A 14,462-nucleotide genomic window follows, 5' to 3' on the forward strand; every position below is an offset into this window, starting at 1 on the left:
CTACCTGCCTTGACCTTCCAAAGTGCTGGGATTACAGGCGTGAGCCACCGCACCTGGCCAAAGTTTTTTTTCTTTTTCTTTTAATATTAACAACTTTGACCAGGAAAAACAAATCTTGCTTTTCCTTTACAGTCTCTCGTCAGGTTTTCGCTGCAAATCTCTGTCCAGTGGATCATGGCTGAGGCACCATGGAATGCTGCTGTTTTAGAGACGCAATTTCATCCAAAAGAAAAAGAGAAAAGTATCCAAAAGTCTTTCTAGTCTCTGGGCATCTAGAAAAGCTTTAGAACAAGATCTGCGCTGGCACAGGAATCTGAGTGGAAATCACCCTGCCCAGCTGTGAGCCCCAGGGCGGGTGAGCCACACACTTGGATCTCACTGCAGTTGTGGCCTCTGGGAAGAAGGCTTTGAATGCAGATTTTAAACAGGTACTCAACTCAGACTAAGCCACGGCTCCTAATCGCTACTCAGACCCAGCTACTTTCAACTTAACAATATGTGAGAAACCCCTCATCACTGCAGACCTGCTGAAATCTGTTACAATTAATCCTTCAATCCTCACCAGAATGCTGGCTGTCCTGCTCTGCTGTCCCGAGAGAAGATGAACGCTACTGGGTGGCCACAGGGCAGTTATATCCCCTTCTCTAGGTTCTGTGATTCTGGCAGTTAGAATGGGTTTCCAGACTTTTACAAGCAGAAACCCTTATACATGTGATTATATGCTGTCCGTCAACATGTAAAACAGGCCAAGCATGGTGGCTTACACCTGTAATCTCAGCGTTTTGGGAGGCCAAGGTGGGAGGACCACTTGAGGCCAGGCGTTTGAGACCAGTCTGGGCAACATAGAAAGACCCTATCCCTAAAAAAAAAAAAAAAAAAAAGAAAGAAAGAAAGAAAGAAAGAAAGAAAGAAAAAAAAGTAGGCCGGGCGCAGATCACCTGAGGTTGGGAGTTCCAGACCAGGCAGACCAACATGGAGAAACCCCATCTCTACTAAAAATACAAAATTTGCCTGGCGTGGTGGCACATGCCAGTAATCCCAGCTACTAGGGAGCCTGAGGCAGGAGAATCGCTTGAACCCGGGAGGTGGAGGTTGCAGTGAGCCAAGATGGCGCCATTGCACTCCAGCCTGGGCAACAAGAGCGAAACTCCATCTCAAAAAAAAAAAAAAGTAAAACACAGAAACGTGGGATGTTGTTTTTGACACAGAGGTGGCCTCCATTCCTATTTTTCTTCAAGAGAACCATAAAGCTCCTTTGCCAAATAGGTGAGTTCTTTTCTTTGAGACAGAGTCTCGCTCCATCACCCAGGATAGAGTGCAGTGGTGTGATCTTGGCTCAGTGCAACCTCCGCTTCCCAGGTTCAAGTGATTCTCGTGCCTCAGCCTCCCAAGTAGCCGGAACTACAGGTGTGTACCACACCACACCTGGCTAATTTTTGTATTTTTAGTAGAGATGAAGTTTCGCTATGTTGGTCAGGGCTGGTCTCAAACTCCTGGCCTCAAGTGATCTGCCCACCTCAGTCTCCTAAAGCGCTAGGATTACAGATGTGAACCACTGCACCTGACTGCAAAATGGGAGAGTTCTGAGAAGTGTGGACTGGAAACCAGTGAGAGGAAGTAACTTCTAGAATCTCTTCCCAGCTCTGATTCCACTAACATGGTCTCAACTTTCCAAACTCAACCCACTCCACTGTTGAAGTCCTTATTTTCTTTTTTTTTTTTTTTTTTTTTTTTGAGGCGGAGTCCCGCTCTGCCGCCCAGGCTGGAGTGCAGTGGCGCAATCTCGGCTCACTGCAAGCTCCGCCTCCCAGGTTCACGCCATTCTCCTGCCTCAGCCTCTCCGAGTAGCTGGGACTACAGGCGCCCGCCACCACGCCCGGCTGATTTTTTTATATTTTTAGTAGAGACAGGGTTTCACCGTGGTCTCGATCTCTTGACCTCGTGATCCGCCCGCCTCGGCCTCCCAAAGTGCTGGGATTACAAGCGTGAGCCACCGCGCCCGGCCGAAGTCCTTATTTTCTAAGCTGTTTCTCTTTCGGGCACTTTCCAGGAGGCCTGGGCCTGAAACTCCACACCCCACCAGCTGACACAGTGTGAGTGACCTGGAACTAGAAATGACCTCCTTATAGGGCAGATGGCCATCCACGGGGGATGCCTTGTTAGAAAGCCTCTCCAAAGACCTGGGAGAGTCGAATCCTGACACAAACATATCAAAGAAATGTTCTACTTTACTAGAAATTTTGTTTAAAACATACAAGTTAAAATCAGCGGCTGAGCATGGTGGCTCACACCTATAATCTTGGCTACTCAGGAGGTCAAGGGAAGAGGATCGCTTGAGGCCAGGAGGTCAAGACCAGCCTGGGCAACACAGAGAGACCCCCAACTCTATTTATTTTTTTTAAAAAAAGGGGAAAAGAAAACAATTTGGTAATATATATCAAGAGGTTTAAAAATGTTCACTTCCTTTGATCCAATAATTAAGACCAACTTGAGAAAATTATAGAAGAATTTTGACGTAAAGCTATTCACTATAGCACTATCTCCATTACGTAAAACAGAAGCATAGGGCAAACTCCATAGAAGTCAATAAAATGTTAACAGCTGTCTTTGCGTGGAGAAACGATAGGAGAACTTTCTTTTCTTTCTTTTTTTACTTGCTTCTTTTCTTCTTCATATATAGGAGACATTTTGTTTGACTTCCTTATATATCTGAACTTTTCACATTTTCTAAAGTGAGAAAGTATTACTTCTATTATCAGAAAAAAACTCTCCTGGCCAGGCGCAGTGGCTCATGCCTGTAATCCCAGCACTTTGGAAGGCTGAGGGGGGTGGATCATCTGAGGTCAGGAGTTTGAGACCAGCCTCGCCAACATGGTGAAACCCCGTCTCTACTAAAAATACAAAAATTAGCTGGGCATGGTGGCATGCACCTGTAATCCCAGCTACCTGGGAGGCTGAGGCAGGAGAATCTCTTGAACCCAGGAGGCGGAGGTTGCAGTGAGCCAAGAACTGCACCATTGCACTCCAGCCTGGGCAACATGAGCCTCAAAAAACAAAACAAAAAACAAACCTCTCTTAAAATGCCAAACACTTTTAAAAGGTCATAAATATAAACCAAACCACCACCACCGCTGTGTCTTACCATTATTACTTTAAATGGCTGCTGCTATCCCAGTGTAGTTTCACTAATATCAGGCCCTGTCAACTTTCCATGGCACCTCCCTGACAACAGACACATCCCCCCATCCCTGAGCTCCACAAAAATGGAAGAACAAACCATCCATGTTCCTGACTATGGCAGTAGTCTTGTGAGCACGGCGAGATGGGGCTTTGCTTGAAAAGGGATCACTCAGGCCAGTGCCTCCCACACCTTACTGAAAGATGGCACGAAACTAGCATGTGATTTGTCCCTTGCACCGTGGGTGGCTGGAAGGGAAGTGACAACTCTTCTGGCTGGGGCCTGACGAGCCCTCCAGGGATAGGTCAGAGCAGAACCTTCCAAAGGGCACCCATGGTGCTGGCCCCAGTAACCTACAATTCCCTTGTGGTCAACCAGCTTCTCCAGAACCAAGAACCCGCTGGCTCCTGGGTGGCCAAGAGCAATCTGACCACCTACAGCCAGTCAGAAGGTGGAGCCCTGGTTTACGGGCCTACCCAGAGGGCAAAGTAGGGGAGTAATGGGGACAGCAGTGGATGTGTAACACTAACAGTAATAGCAGGCCTGGTGCGGTGGCTCACAGCTTGTGATCCCAGCACTTTGGCTGGCTGAGGCAGAAGGAATGCTTTGAGCCCAGGGGTTCAAGGTTGCAATGAGCTATGATCGTGCCACTATACTCCAAGCTGGGCAACAGAGCGAGACCTTGTCTCTTTAAAAAATAAATAAATAACAGCGAAGCTGGAACCCGCATCCAGGAACACAGCCCTTTGCTCCTCCCTCAGAATGAATGGAAACCAGGCCGGGCACAGTGGCTCATGCCTGTAATCCCAGCACTTTCGGAGGCCAAGGCGGGCAGATCACGAGGTCAGGAGATCGAGACCATCCTGGCTAACACGGTGAAACCCTGTCTCTACTAAAAATACAAAAAATTAGCCGGGTGCGGTGGCAGGTGCCTGTAGTCCTGGCTACTAGGGAGGCTGAGGCAGGAGAATGGCGTGAACCCAGGAGACGGAGTTTGCAGTGAGCCAAGATCGCACCACTGCACTCCAGCCTGGGTGACAAAGCAAGACTCCATCTCAAAAAAAAAAAAAAAAAAAAAAAAAAAAAAAAAAAAAAAAAAAATGGAAACCAGAAATCAGATGTTTATGCCCAAGAAAAGCAGCATTTCGTTCAGCACTACTCCCAGATCGTTAGGGTGCTGACTGAGGATGAGATGGGGCACCCAGAGACAGGAGATGCTATTGCCCGGCTCAAGGAGGTCCTGGAGTACAATGCCATTGGAGGCAAGTATCACTGAGGTTTGATGGTGCTAGTAGCATTCCGGGAGCTGGTGGAGCCAAGGAAACAGGATGCTGATAAGTCTCCAGCAGGCCCTGACTGTGGGCTGGTATGTAGAACTGCTGCAAGCTTTCTTCCTAGTGGCAGATGACATTATGGATTCATCCCTTACCTGCCAGGGACAGATCTGGTATCAGAAGCCAGGCGTGGGTTTGGATGCCATCAATGATGCTATCCTTCTGGAAGCATGTATCTACTGCCTGCTGAAGCCGTATTGCCGGGAGCAGCCCTATTACCTGAACCTGATGGAGCTCTTCCTGCAGAGTTCCTATCAGACTGAGATTGGGCAGACCCTGGACCTCATCACAGCCCCCCAGGGCAATGTGGATCTCGGCAGATGCACCGAAAAAAGGCACAAATCTATTGTCAAGTACAAGACAGCTTTGTACTCCTTCTACCTTCCTGTAGCTGCAGCCATGTACATGGCAAGAATGGATGATAAGAAGGAGCACGCCAGTGCCAAGAAGATCCTGCTGGAGATGGAAGAGTTCTTTCAGATTCAGGATGATTACCTTGACCTCTTTGGGGACCCCAGTGTGACTGGCAGAGTTGGCACTGACTTCCAGGACAACAAATGCAGCTGGCTGGTGGTTCAGTGTCTGCTACGGGCCACTCCGGAACAGTACCAGATCCTGAAGGAAAATTACAGGCAGAAGGAGGCCGAGAAGATGGCCCGGGTGAAGGCACTATACAAGGAGCTGGATCTGCCGGCTGTGTTCTTGCAGTATGAGGAAGACAGTTACAGCCACGTTATGGGTCTCATCGAATAGTACACAGAGCCCCTGCCCCCAGCCATCTTTCTGGGGCTTGTGCACAAGATCTACAAGTGGAAAAAGTGACCTAGAGACTGCAAGGGCGGGGAGAGAAGGCTCTCAATAAGTAAATTATTGTGTAAAATAAATAAATAAATGAATAACAGCAACGGCTACCAGGTAAAGGTTTACCAGGCACCAGGCATTGTGCTAAGCCCCTCCACCTGACTAGTAATTCTCGGTGGTCCTCACAACTGGGGAAGCGGGATATTTCCATTCCACAACTGAGAAAAGTGAGTCACCAGAAGACATGCACTTGCCCAAGGATATCCAGGGACTGAGAAAACCCAAATCTGTTTCCAGAGTTCCTGTCTTTCCCACCAAGACAGACTGACGCCAGACAAACTGGCCTGTAGATGTGTTTTGCTTGGGCTACCAAGGTTTGGCTTTTAAAAACTGAGGTGATGTTTAAAAATTGGAATATTTGGCCGGGCTCAGTGGCTCACACCTGTAATCCCAGCACTTTGGGAGGCCGAGGCAGGCAGATCACGAGGTCAGGAGATGAAGACCATCCTGGCTAATGCAGTGAAACCCCATCTCTACTAAAAATACAAAAAATTAGCCAGGTGCGGTGGCGGGCGCCTGTAATCCCAGTTACTCAGGAGGCTGAGGCAGGAGAATCGCTTGAACCCAAGAGGCGGAGGTTGCAGTGAGCCGAGATCACGCCACTGCACTCCAGCCTGGGCAACAAGAATAAAACTCTGTCTCAAAAAAAAAAAAAAAAAGAAAAAAAGAAATATTCACAGTAAAAAAAAAAAAAAAAAAAAAATCTAGATTTCAAGTTTCCCTTGAAAATCAGAAAAGATGGCAACATTTGCAGGCTGGACCTAGACCCATGATCTACCTAGCAACACCAGCTAAACTGCAATGGTGGCTGGGACGTCCTCTCTGGGTGGCCACAGCTACCAAGACTCCCTATGGCTGGGGCCAGCATGCTTTTCCTATAAAGGACAGAAAAAGTCTTTGCAACAGCTCTGCCACTAGACCACAAGAACAGCCATAAACAATGTGTAAACAGGAGGGGTTGCATACCAATAAAACTTTATGAACAAAATCAGGCAGTGGGGCTGAACGCAGTGGCTCACGCCTGTAATCCCGGCACTTTGGGAGACTGAGGTGGGTGGATCATTTGAGGCCAGGAGTTTGAGACCAGCCTGGCCAACACAGTGAAACCCCATATCTACCAAAAAAATACAAAGATTGGCCAGGTGTAGTGGCATGCGCCTGTAGTCCCAGCTACTTGGGAGGCTGGGGCAGGAGAATCACTTGAACCCAGGAGGCGGAGGTTGCAGTGAGCCAAGATTGCGCCACCGTACTCCAGCCTGAGCAACAGAGTGAGACCCTGTTTCAAAAAAAAAAAAAAAAAAAAAAAGGCTGCACGTGGTGGCTCACGCCTGTAATCCCAGCACTTTGGGAGGCCAAGGGGGTGGATCACCTGAGGTCAGGAGTTCGAGACCAGCCTGACCAACATGGTGAAACCTTGTCTCTACTAAAAATACAAAAATTGGCCGGGCATGGTGGCGGGTGCCTGTAATCCCAGCTACTCAGGAGGCTGAGGCAGGAGAATTTCTTGAAACTGGGAGGCAGAGGTTGCAGTGAGCTGAGATCGTGCCATTGCACTCCAGCCTGGCAACAGAGAGAGACACCATCTCAAAAAAAAAAAAAAAAAAATTGGCAGTGGGCCAGATTTGGCTGAGGGGCCATCACTTGCAGACCTCTGCCCTGTGGCCTCCGTCCATCTATTACTGTACTTTCACACTCCTACAGTTGAGAAATACTTCTCTGAACTCATGTCTCTATCAAAAAGTGAGAGAGTGCTCTGCCTCTGGCTAGCTTTGCCAGCAACACGCCCTGCCCTCTGTAGACATGTCAGCCTTTGCCCAACACCTAAGGGTGAAATACAGCATCCAACAGCACAGCAGGCAGCATGCCAACAGGACCCGCCCCTGGGAAGCCCCAGGTGCTCCCCAGGGCCACACCGGGCGTTGATAACACTCTCTGCATCTGGGAATCAGGCCCTGGCCTCCCTCTCCCCTCCTCTCTCCATTCCCCCTGGATCCTCAGGATCTGTTCCCATGGCTTCAATATTCCCTTGCATACAGATCACCCAAAGCTGTCCTCATGATGCCCTGCCTGAGCCCCTCAAACCGTCAGCTCCCGCCATCTGGACTTCCCGGCAGTGCCCACGGCAGGTCAGGCTGTTTCATGCCCTTCATCCCCCATTGAGAATGCCCATCGCACTTGTCCACTTATTCATCTCTTAATTCCTAGCTTGAGACTCTGCCCTGTGAGATCTTTCCTACGTTCACTCCCGCTCCACAGGCAGAAGTGGCCACTTCTAACAATCAATGCCCACATGACGTCTGAGTGCAATTATCTGTCTCCTCCACTGGAGAATGCATATACTCCTTAAAGGGAAGGGTTATGTTCAGGAAAAGACTTCAAACCAGACCCAGAAAACTGAGTACTGGGGAAAAAATACATTTGGATATGTTAAAATGAAGAATGGCTGATCAACAGAAGACACCTTAAAGAAAGCGGAATAATAGGTTAAAAGCTGGGAGAAGATATTTGCAATAGACATGAAGGATTAAAATCAGCAATATATAGAGAGCCCTATAGATCAACAAAAAATAAAGCACCAAGAACCCTACTGAAAAACTGTCAAAAGACATGAATATTTCACAGGAAACACATATGCCAATAAACATAAGAAGAGATATTCAGCAACAGGGCTCAGGGACCTAGAAACCAAGTTCCCAAAGATTCCATTTTCTACCCATTCACTTGGCCAACAGCAAATGTTGGTAAGACTGTGGAGCTGCAAGACACAGGACACTGCTGGTAAAGTGGATACTGGTATAAGCACTTCATTCAGGAAGCGGTCTAGCAATAGCTATGAAAGATGAACACTGCCGAGCACGGTGGCTCACGTCTGTCATCCCAGCACTTTGGGAGGCCAAGGCGGGTGAATTGCTTGAGCCCAGGAGTTCAAGACCAGTCTGGGCAACATGGTGAAACCTCGTCTCTATTTAAAGAAACAAACAAAAAAAATTAGCTGGGCGTGGTGGTGTGTGCCTGTGGCCCCAGCTACTTGGGAGGCTAAGATAGGAGGATCACATGGGCCTGGGAGGCAGAGATTGCAGTAAGCTGTGATCGCACCATTGTACTCCAGCCTGGGCAACAGAGCAAGACCTTGTCTCAAAAAAAAAAAAAAAAAAAAAAAAGTTGAACATTTGTTTACCCTATAACCCAGCAAAATACTACTCCTAAGTTTATATTCTTACATATGTACGACAGGAGACATACATGGAAATTTTGGAAGAGGATGCTTATAATACCAACAACCTGGAGGCCAGGCACGGTGGCTCACGCCTGTAATCCCAGTACTTTGAGAGGCTAAAGCAGAAGGATTACTTGAGACCAGGAGTTCAAGACCAGCCTGGGCAACACAGTGAAGCTGCCTCTACACAAACTTTAAAAATTAGCTAAGCATGGTAGCCTGTGCCTGTAGTCCCAGCTATTCTGGAGGCTGAAGGGGATGGATCCCTCGGACCCAGGAGTTTGGGGCCGCAGTGATCCATGATCATGCCACTGCACTCCAGCTGCCTGGGTTACAAGGTGAGACACTGTCTCTAAAAAAAGAAAGAAATAGGCCGGGCGCGGTGTCTCACACCTGTAATCCCAGCACTTTGGGAGGCCAAGGCAGGTGGATCACCTGAGGTCAGGAGTGTGAGACCAGTCTGACCAACATGGAGAAACTCCGTCTCTACTAAAAATACAAAGTTAGCCAGGCATGGTGGCACATGCCTGTAATCCTAGCTACTCAGGAGTCTGAGGCAGGAGAATCGCTTGAACCCGGGAGGCGGAGGTTGCAGTGAGCCGAGATCATGCCATCGCACTCCAGCCTGGGCAGTAAGTGAAACTCTGCCTCAAAAAAAAAAGAGAGAGAGAAATAAAGAAATACACATGTAAGATAAAACTAAGAAAAAAATGAAAGAAAGGAGATAATGATTACCTCAGGGTAAGAACAGAGAACAAGTTCAAACGAAATGATTAGACGTTCTAAGGGGACCTGATAAAGTAGAAAACTTTTTAAAGTTTTTTAAAATTAAAAAAAAAGATTAGAGATATACTTTTGTTTCATGATCCCAGCTTTTGTTTTGGGTGCCTAGATTGCCAGAGCTTACTACATTTATTAAAAATAACTTCCTAAATAAGGAAAAGTAGGTCAGGCATGAACACTGAGGAGTGTGTACTAATCAATCTTGTTCTCAGCTTAGCTGATAAGGCAAACACCAAAGAGACTGCTGAATTCATCTTTGTACCCCAAGTGCCAAGCACAAGCCCCGGCGCACAGAATTTCGGGAGGCATTTGGGGAATGAATCAGGGCTCTTCTCTCTAGCCCATGGCCTCATTTCCTGTTGGCCTCTTAATACCTTCAACACGTCTGAGGCCAAACGCATCTTCCTTCCTCATTCTCCTTTTCCCCCTAGATTTCCCCTAGGCAGCCAAGAGAAAAACCTCAGATTCTCAGTCCTCCTCAGCCTGCTCCCCCAGGCCTAGCAACTGCCTGCCCTGCTCTCTCCTCACCTCTGAAGCCCCCTGCTAACACCTGGCCTTATGTCTCTCAACTTTAATAAGTTATCCCTCCCTGCCGGGCGCAGTGGCTCACGCCTGTAATCCCAGCACTTTGGGAGGCTTCGGTGGGTGGATCACCTGAGGTCAGGAGTTCGACACCAGCCTGGCCAACATAGGGAAACCCCGTCTCTACTAAAAACACAAAAATTAGCCAGGCATGGTGGCAGGTGCTGGTAGTCCTAGCTACTTGGGAAGCTGAGGCAGGAGAATCACTTGAACCCGGGAGGCAGAGGTTGCAGTGAGCCAAGATGGCGCCACTGCACTCCAGCCTGGGTAACAGAGTGAGACTCTGTCTCAAGAAAACAAAACAAAACAAAAAAAACAAATAAGTGCTCCCTCCCAAACAGCTTCTCCAACCCTGCTTTCTAACCCTCTTGTACATCTCAGATGGGGAGAGACAAGATTAAGCTCCTGAACTAACGTTCTGATCCTGTCTTTTACACATCTCCCCTGGATCTCTAGAATGAAATTCAAATTCCTTAGGCTGACAGTCAAAGCCGATCACAATACGGCCCCTCCCTTGCTATCAACAATATTTGCCAGTGCCCTTCCCTTCCATCCCCTCATTTATACCTCCCTCTCCACAATGCCCCTCCAGAGTGTGTGGATCCACTACTCCCATCTGCATCAGGGTGTCTGTCCCCACCCCCATGACTCTGCTCCACCCTGAATCCCACCCACTTGGTCCCCTGTCCTCACCTTACCCACCCTTTTATGGCCCAATTTAAACAGCACTTCCCACGATGCCTGGATGTACCCAGCAGAAAGCAAACACCCTCTAAATTAGCCAGGCGTGATGGTGTGCACCTGTAAGCCCAGCTACTTGGGAAGGTGAGGCACGAGAACCTCTTGAGCCTGGGAGGTGAAGTTGAGCAGTGAGCTGAGATTGCACCACTGCTCTCCAGCCTGGGTGACAGGGTGAGACCCTGTCTCAAAAAGTAAACAAACAAAACAAAACAACAACAACAAAAAGAATGAAAGAAAACACCCTCTTAGCAACTTCCTTTTCAGTTCTCTATGTTTACTTTATCTCTTCAACTAGACTATGAGCAACTGAGGGCAAAACCACTCATTTTCCTCTCCCCACGAAGAAGCTGGCATGGTGTAAGAAGACCGTCACAAAGCGAATAATCCAGTCTAAACCCATTCCACACATTCCAGTGTGCTCCTTTAAAATGTCCCTCACGAGGCCAGGCACGGTGGCTCAGGCCTGTAATCCTAGCACTTTGGGAGGCTGAGATGGGAGGATCCCTTGAGGCCAGGAGTTAGAGACCAGCCTGGACAACGTAGAGAGACACTGTCTCTACATAAAATTAAAATATTAGTCGGGTATGGTGGTAGGCACCTCAGCTACTCCAGAGCCCAGGAATTTGAGGCTGTGGTGAACTATGATCGCTCCACTGCACTCCAGCCTGGGCAGCAGAAGCAGACCCCAACTCAAAAAAATAATAAAATGCCCCTCATGGAAATCTCCAAAAATTCTTCCACTCCCGAGTCTTGGCATGGCCCACATAACCCTCCCCACTCAGAGCCCTCTGCCTGCTTTTCCAGCCTCCTCTACCACATACTAAGCTACTTACAGTAGCCCAGCTGTGTCCCGGTAGCTTCATGACTTTGCAAACGCTGAGTCCTCTCCCAGGCAACTGTGCCCCACTTTCTAAGTCCTGCTCCTCCTTCACAACCCCCCTCAACTACCACCTTCCAGGAGCCTTCCTGACCCTCCCTCTAACCATCCCCTTTCTGGATGTGGGTAGGAGGGCCTTGTGATTTCTCCCAGCTCAGTATGTATCAAACTGACAACACCTTGTCACGGACTCTGGTTTGTCTTTTCCACCAAACAATGCACTCCCAAAAGACAGAGATCTTGTCTGGCACCCAGTAAGGGTTTATGCAACAAAAGAAATGAAAACTGCCAGTTCAAATGCAGAAATCGTGACTTGTGTCTTCTATCCCATAAAGCATGTCTTAAAGTGGAAAGCATCTTCTAAGACTAGTTAGTTAAACAGGAGAAGCAGCTGGCAAGACGCCACTGCAATTTATTTGAGACAGGTGGCAATCAACAGTCAACTCCCAGGGCACACGTTTATCCTGCAGACCTCAAATTCCACCCTCCCCAATCCCCACCTTCTCTGCACCAGATAGAGAAGGCAGCAAGGTCAAGTCCCCATAGCTCTCACCTTTTCTTTCTGGAGAGCTGACACAAACTGTCCCTTCTGGATGAAGACACCAGCTCCTTAGGAGGAATGACTTGTTTGAGTTCCCATCTTGATACAAACCACAAACAACAAAAACCGGGCAAATCTGAAAGGCTTGCTGACTCAGCGACACAAATTCCAAGGCACCTTTGCCAACTAGGAAGAAGATGATCAGGTTTTAAATTAAGAAACAGCAGTTAGTAAAAACAAAGGTACAGATGTTGGATCCGTGTGCTGTGCCTGGGGACTGAAAATCACCAGATTTATTTTCCAAGAGCCTGGGCGGAGCAGAAGGTACAATAGTCTTCCTCCACCCACTTAACAATAAAGGAGATGGTTGAAAAAACAACAAAAAGCAAACAAACAAAAAAACTCTGAGCTCTTTTTAAAATTTTTTATTATTATTAGTTTTTGGAGATGGAGTCTTGCTCTGTCACCCAAGCTGGAGTGCAGTGGCGTGATCTCGGCTCACTGCAGCCTCCACTTCCCAGGTTCAAGCAACTCTCCTGCCTCAGCTTCCTGAGTAGCTGGGATTATAGGCTCGTGTCACCACGCCTGGCTCTGAGCCCTTTTCTTTAAAAAAAAAAAAAAAAAAAAAGTTCGGTTTTTTGTTTGTTTTGTCTTTTGTTTTTTGAGACGGGGTCTCCCTCTGTCGCCCATGCTGCAGTGCAGTGGTGTGATCATAGCTCACTGCAGCCTCCAACTCCTGGGCTCAAGCGATCCTCCTGCCTCAGTCTCCCAAGTAGCTGGGACTACAGGCACCCACCAACACGCCCATCTGATTTTTTATAGAGACAGTGATCTCAGGAATCCTCTTCGTTTCCCAGGCTTGTCTCAAATTCCTGGACTCAAATGATCCTTCCACCTCAGCCTCCCAAAGGGCTGGGATTACAGGCATGAGCCACCGTGCCTGGCCTGAGCCCTTTCACAGAAAACTCTAAAAGGACTTCATAAGCCAGTCTGGCAGCTAAGCATCCAGGAAATCAACACCAGAGAGGGTAAATATTTAAGGTCACAGAGCAACTGAATCAAAGGGCTTGCTATCCGGATGGCTTAAGCCCGGATGGTGGCTACCAGAAAGTCTACCTTCTAGAGCGCAAAAAAAAGTCTACCTTCTAGAGCGCTAGAGGAGCTAGGAGGGCATGCAGAAATATTCTGAGTTTCTCAAGGGTCCAGGCGTCTGTACACATGCTATTTATTTCCATCGCTGTTGGCGCTTAGAGAAGTGGAGCCAGCTTGGAGGAGGAGGGCAGCTGGCTGAGACAGTCGCGATAAAAGCGCAGCTCCAGAAAAGGGAACCGAGTTCTAAATCTTTTTCGGCACCCCTTACGCACCCCAAATAGTGACCCAGGGCACCAGGAACTCCTGGGAAGGCCCCCCACAGGAGAGCAGGGAAGCAGCCTTAGGAAGCAAACTCCTCCAAAGTACAGCCCCCGGCCCAGTGAGTCCCTTCACCTGGGGGTAGACCCCAGCAGGATCAACCCCTCGTCAGGGAGCCGGTGGCAATCTCGTCACCGCCTCCTCCGGGTACTTTGGGAAGGGGTGCGCTCCTCCCGAGCGACCCGGACTCCCGGGGGCCGCGCCCCTCCGCCTGCTAGCCCCTCAGCCTTCATCCGAACGTCCTCTTTCGCACCCGGCACCCTGTCCCGTCCAAAACTGCCGGCGCCTCCCAAGTCCCCCAACTCCCGCCCTCAGGACCTTGATCCCGGAGACCGATCACCCCGACACCCCCGATCTCCCGGGACCCCCGGGTGTCCCCGCCGCCCCAGCCGTCGGCCCCCCTCACACCCACGCCCGCCCCCTTCCGGTCCCAGCTAGGCTCCGGCTCCCCGCGCCCCCCCGCGCCCCCGGGACCGCAGCCCTAGCGACGCGTAGGTGGCCTGCCCGCCCTCTCACCGAGGCTGAGGAGGACAAGGGGACGGGGCTGAGGGCACCACCGCGCTCGGGCTGCAGCTCCGGCTCGGCCTGGGCAGAGCTCTGGCTATGACTCCGACTCTGAGGAGAAGGCAGCCAGAGTGAAACTCGGCGTCGCAGCTTCCGAGCGAGCCGCCGCGCATGCCCGGGGCGTGCGGCCTTCTGGGAAATGTAGTCCCGGTAGGGCCGGGCGGCGGGCAGAAGGCGGGGCTCAGCGGGGAAGGGCTCAACCCAAGGCGCACCTGCTCCAGTCTATGTTTTCTTCCTTCGCCTGCTCACTCATTGACTTATTCCTTCATTAATTACTGACTTAATTTTAACTAGTTTTTACTAGTACATACATGGTGTCAGGTCATGTGCCACTGTGTTTCTCTTTGTTTTTAAAATTAATTTTATTTTTCTTT

At 49.2% G+C, this 14,462-nt stretch overlaps 2 protein-coding genes across 13 annotated transcripts in view; one reads left to right on the forward strand and one right to left on the reverse strand.

Annotated features, from left to right (window-relative positions):
* The window catches only part of DTX2 (deltex E3 ubiquitin ligase 2), a 44,794-nt gene extending 30,580 nt beyond the window's left edge, over window positions 1–14,214 (reverse strand). For 4 of the 12 annotated variants that reach the window (XM_063609511.1, XM_063609512.1, XM_063609520.1 and 1 more), the window contains exons 1-2: window positions 14,041–14,196; window positions 12,127–12,300 (exon numbers count right to left, since the gene is read on the reverse strand). The gene's annotated coding sequence lies outside the window, so the exon portion shown is untranslated. Of the gene's footprint in view, window positions 1–12,126; window positions 12,301–14,040 lie in introns of all 12 variants that reach the window. The other 8 variants (XM_063609517.1, XM_063609515.1, XM_055292747.2 and 5 more) reach the window with 7 other exon arrangements.
* Window positions 4,152–5,359, forward strand: LOC129489721 (farnesyl pyrophosphate synthase-like). The gene has a single exon (XM_055292756.2). It carries the CDS (start codon window positions 4,507–4,509, stop codon window positions 5,263–5,265), a length of 759 nt encoding a protein of 252 aa, XP_055148731.1. The 5' UTR covers window positions 4,152–4,506; the 3' UTR covers window positions 5,266–5,359.
* Window positions 14,215–14,462: the final 248 nt, after the last annotated feature.

Source organism: Symphalangus syndactylus, chromosome 9 (genome assembly GCF_028878055.3).
Source record: "Symphalangus syndactylus isolate Jambi chromosome 9, NHGRI_mSymSyn1-v2.1_pri, whole genome shotgun sequence".
Taxonomy (NCBI): Eukaryota; Metazoa; Chordata; class Mammalia; order Primates; family Hylobatidae; genus Symphalangus; species Symphalangus syndactylus.

What these genes read in the sequence shown, in the direction of transcription:
- LOC129489721 (XM_055292756.2), top strand. Translation starts at nt 4,507, where the DNA reads ATGCTGATAAGTCTCCAGCAGGCCCTGACTGTGGGCTGGTATGTAGAA.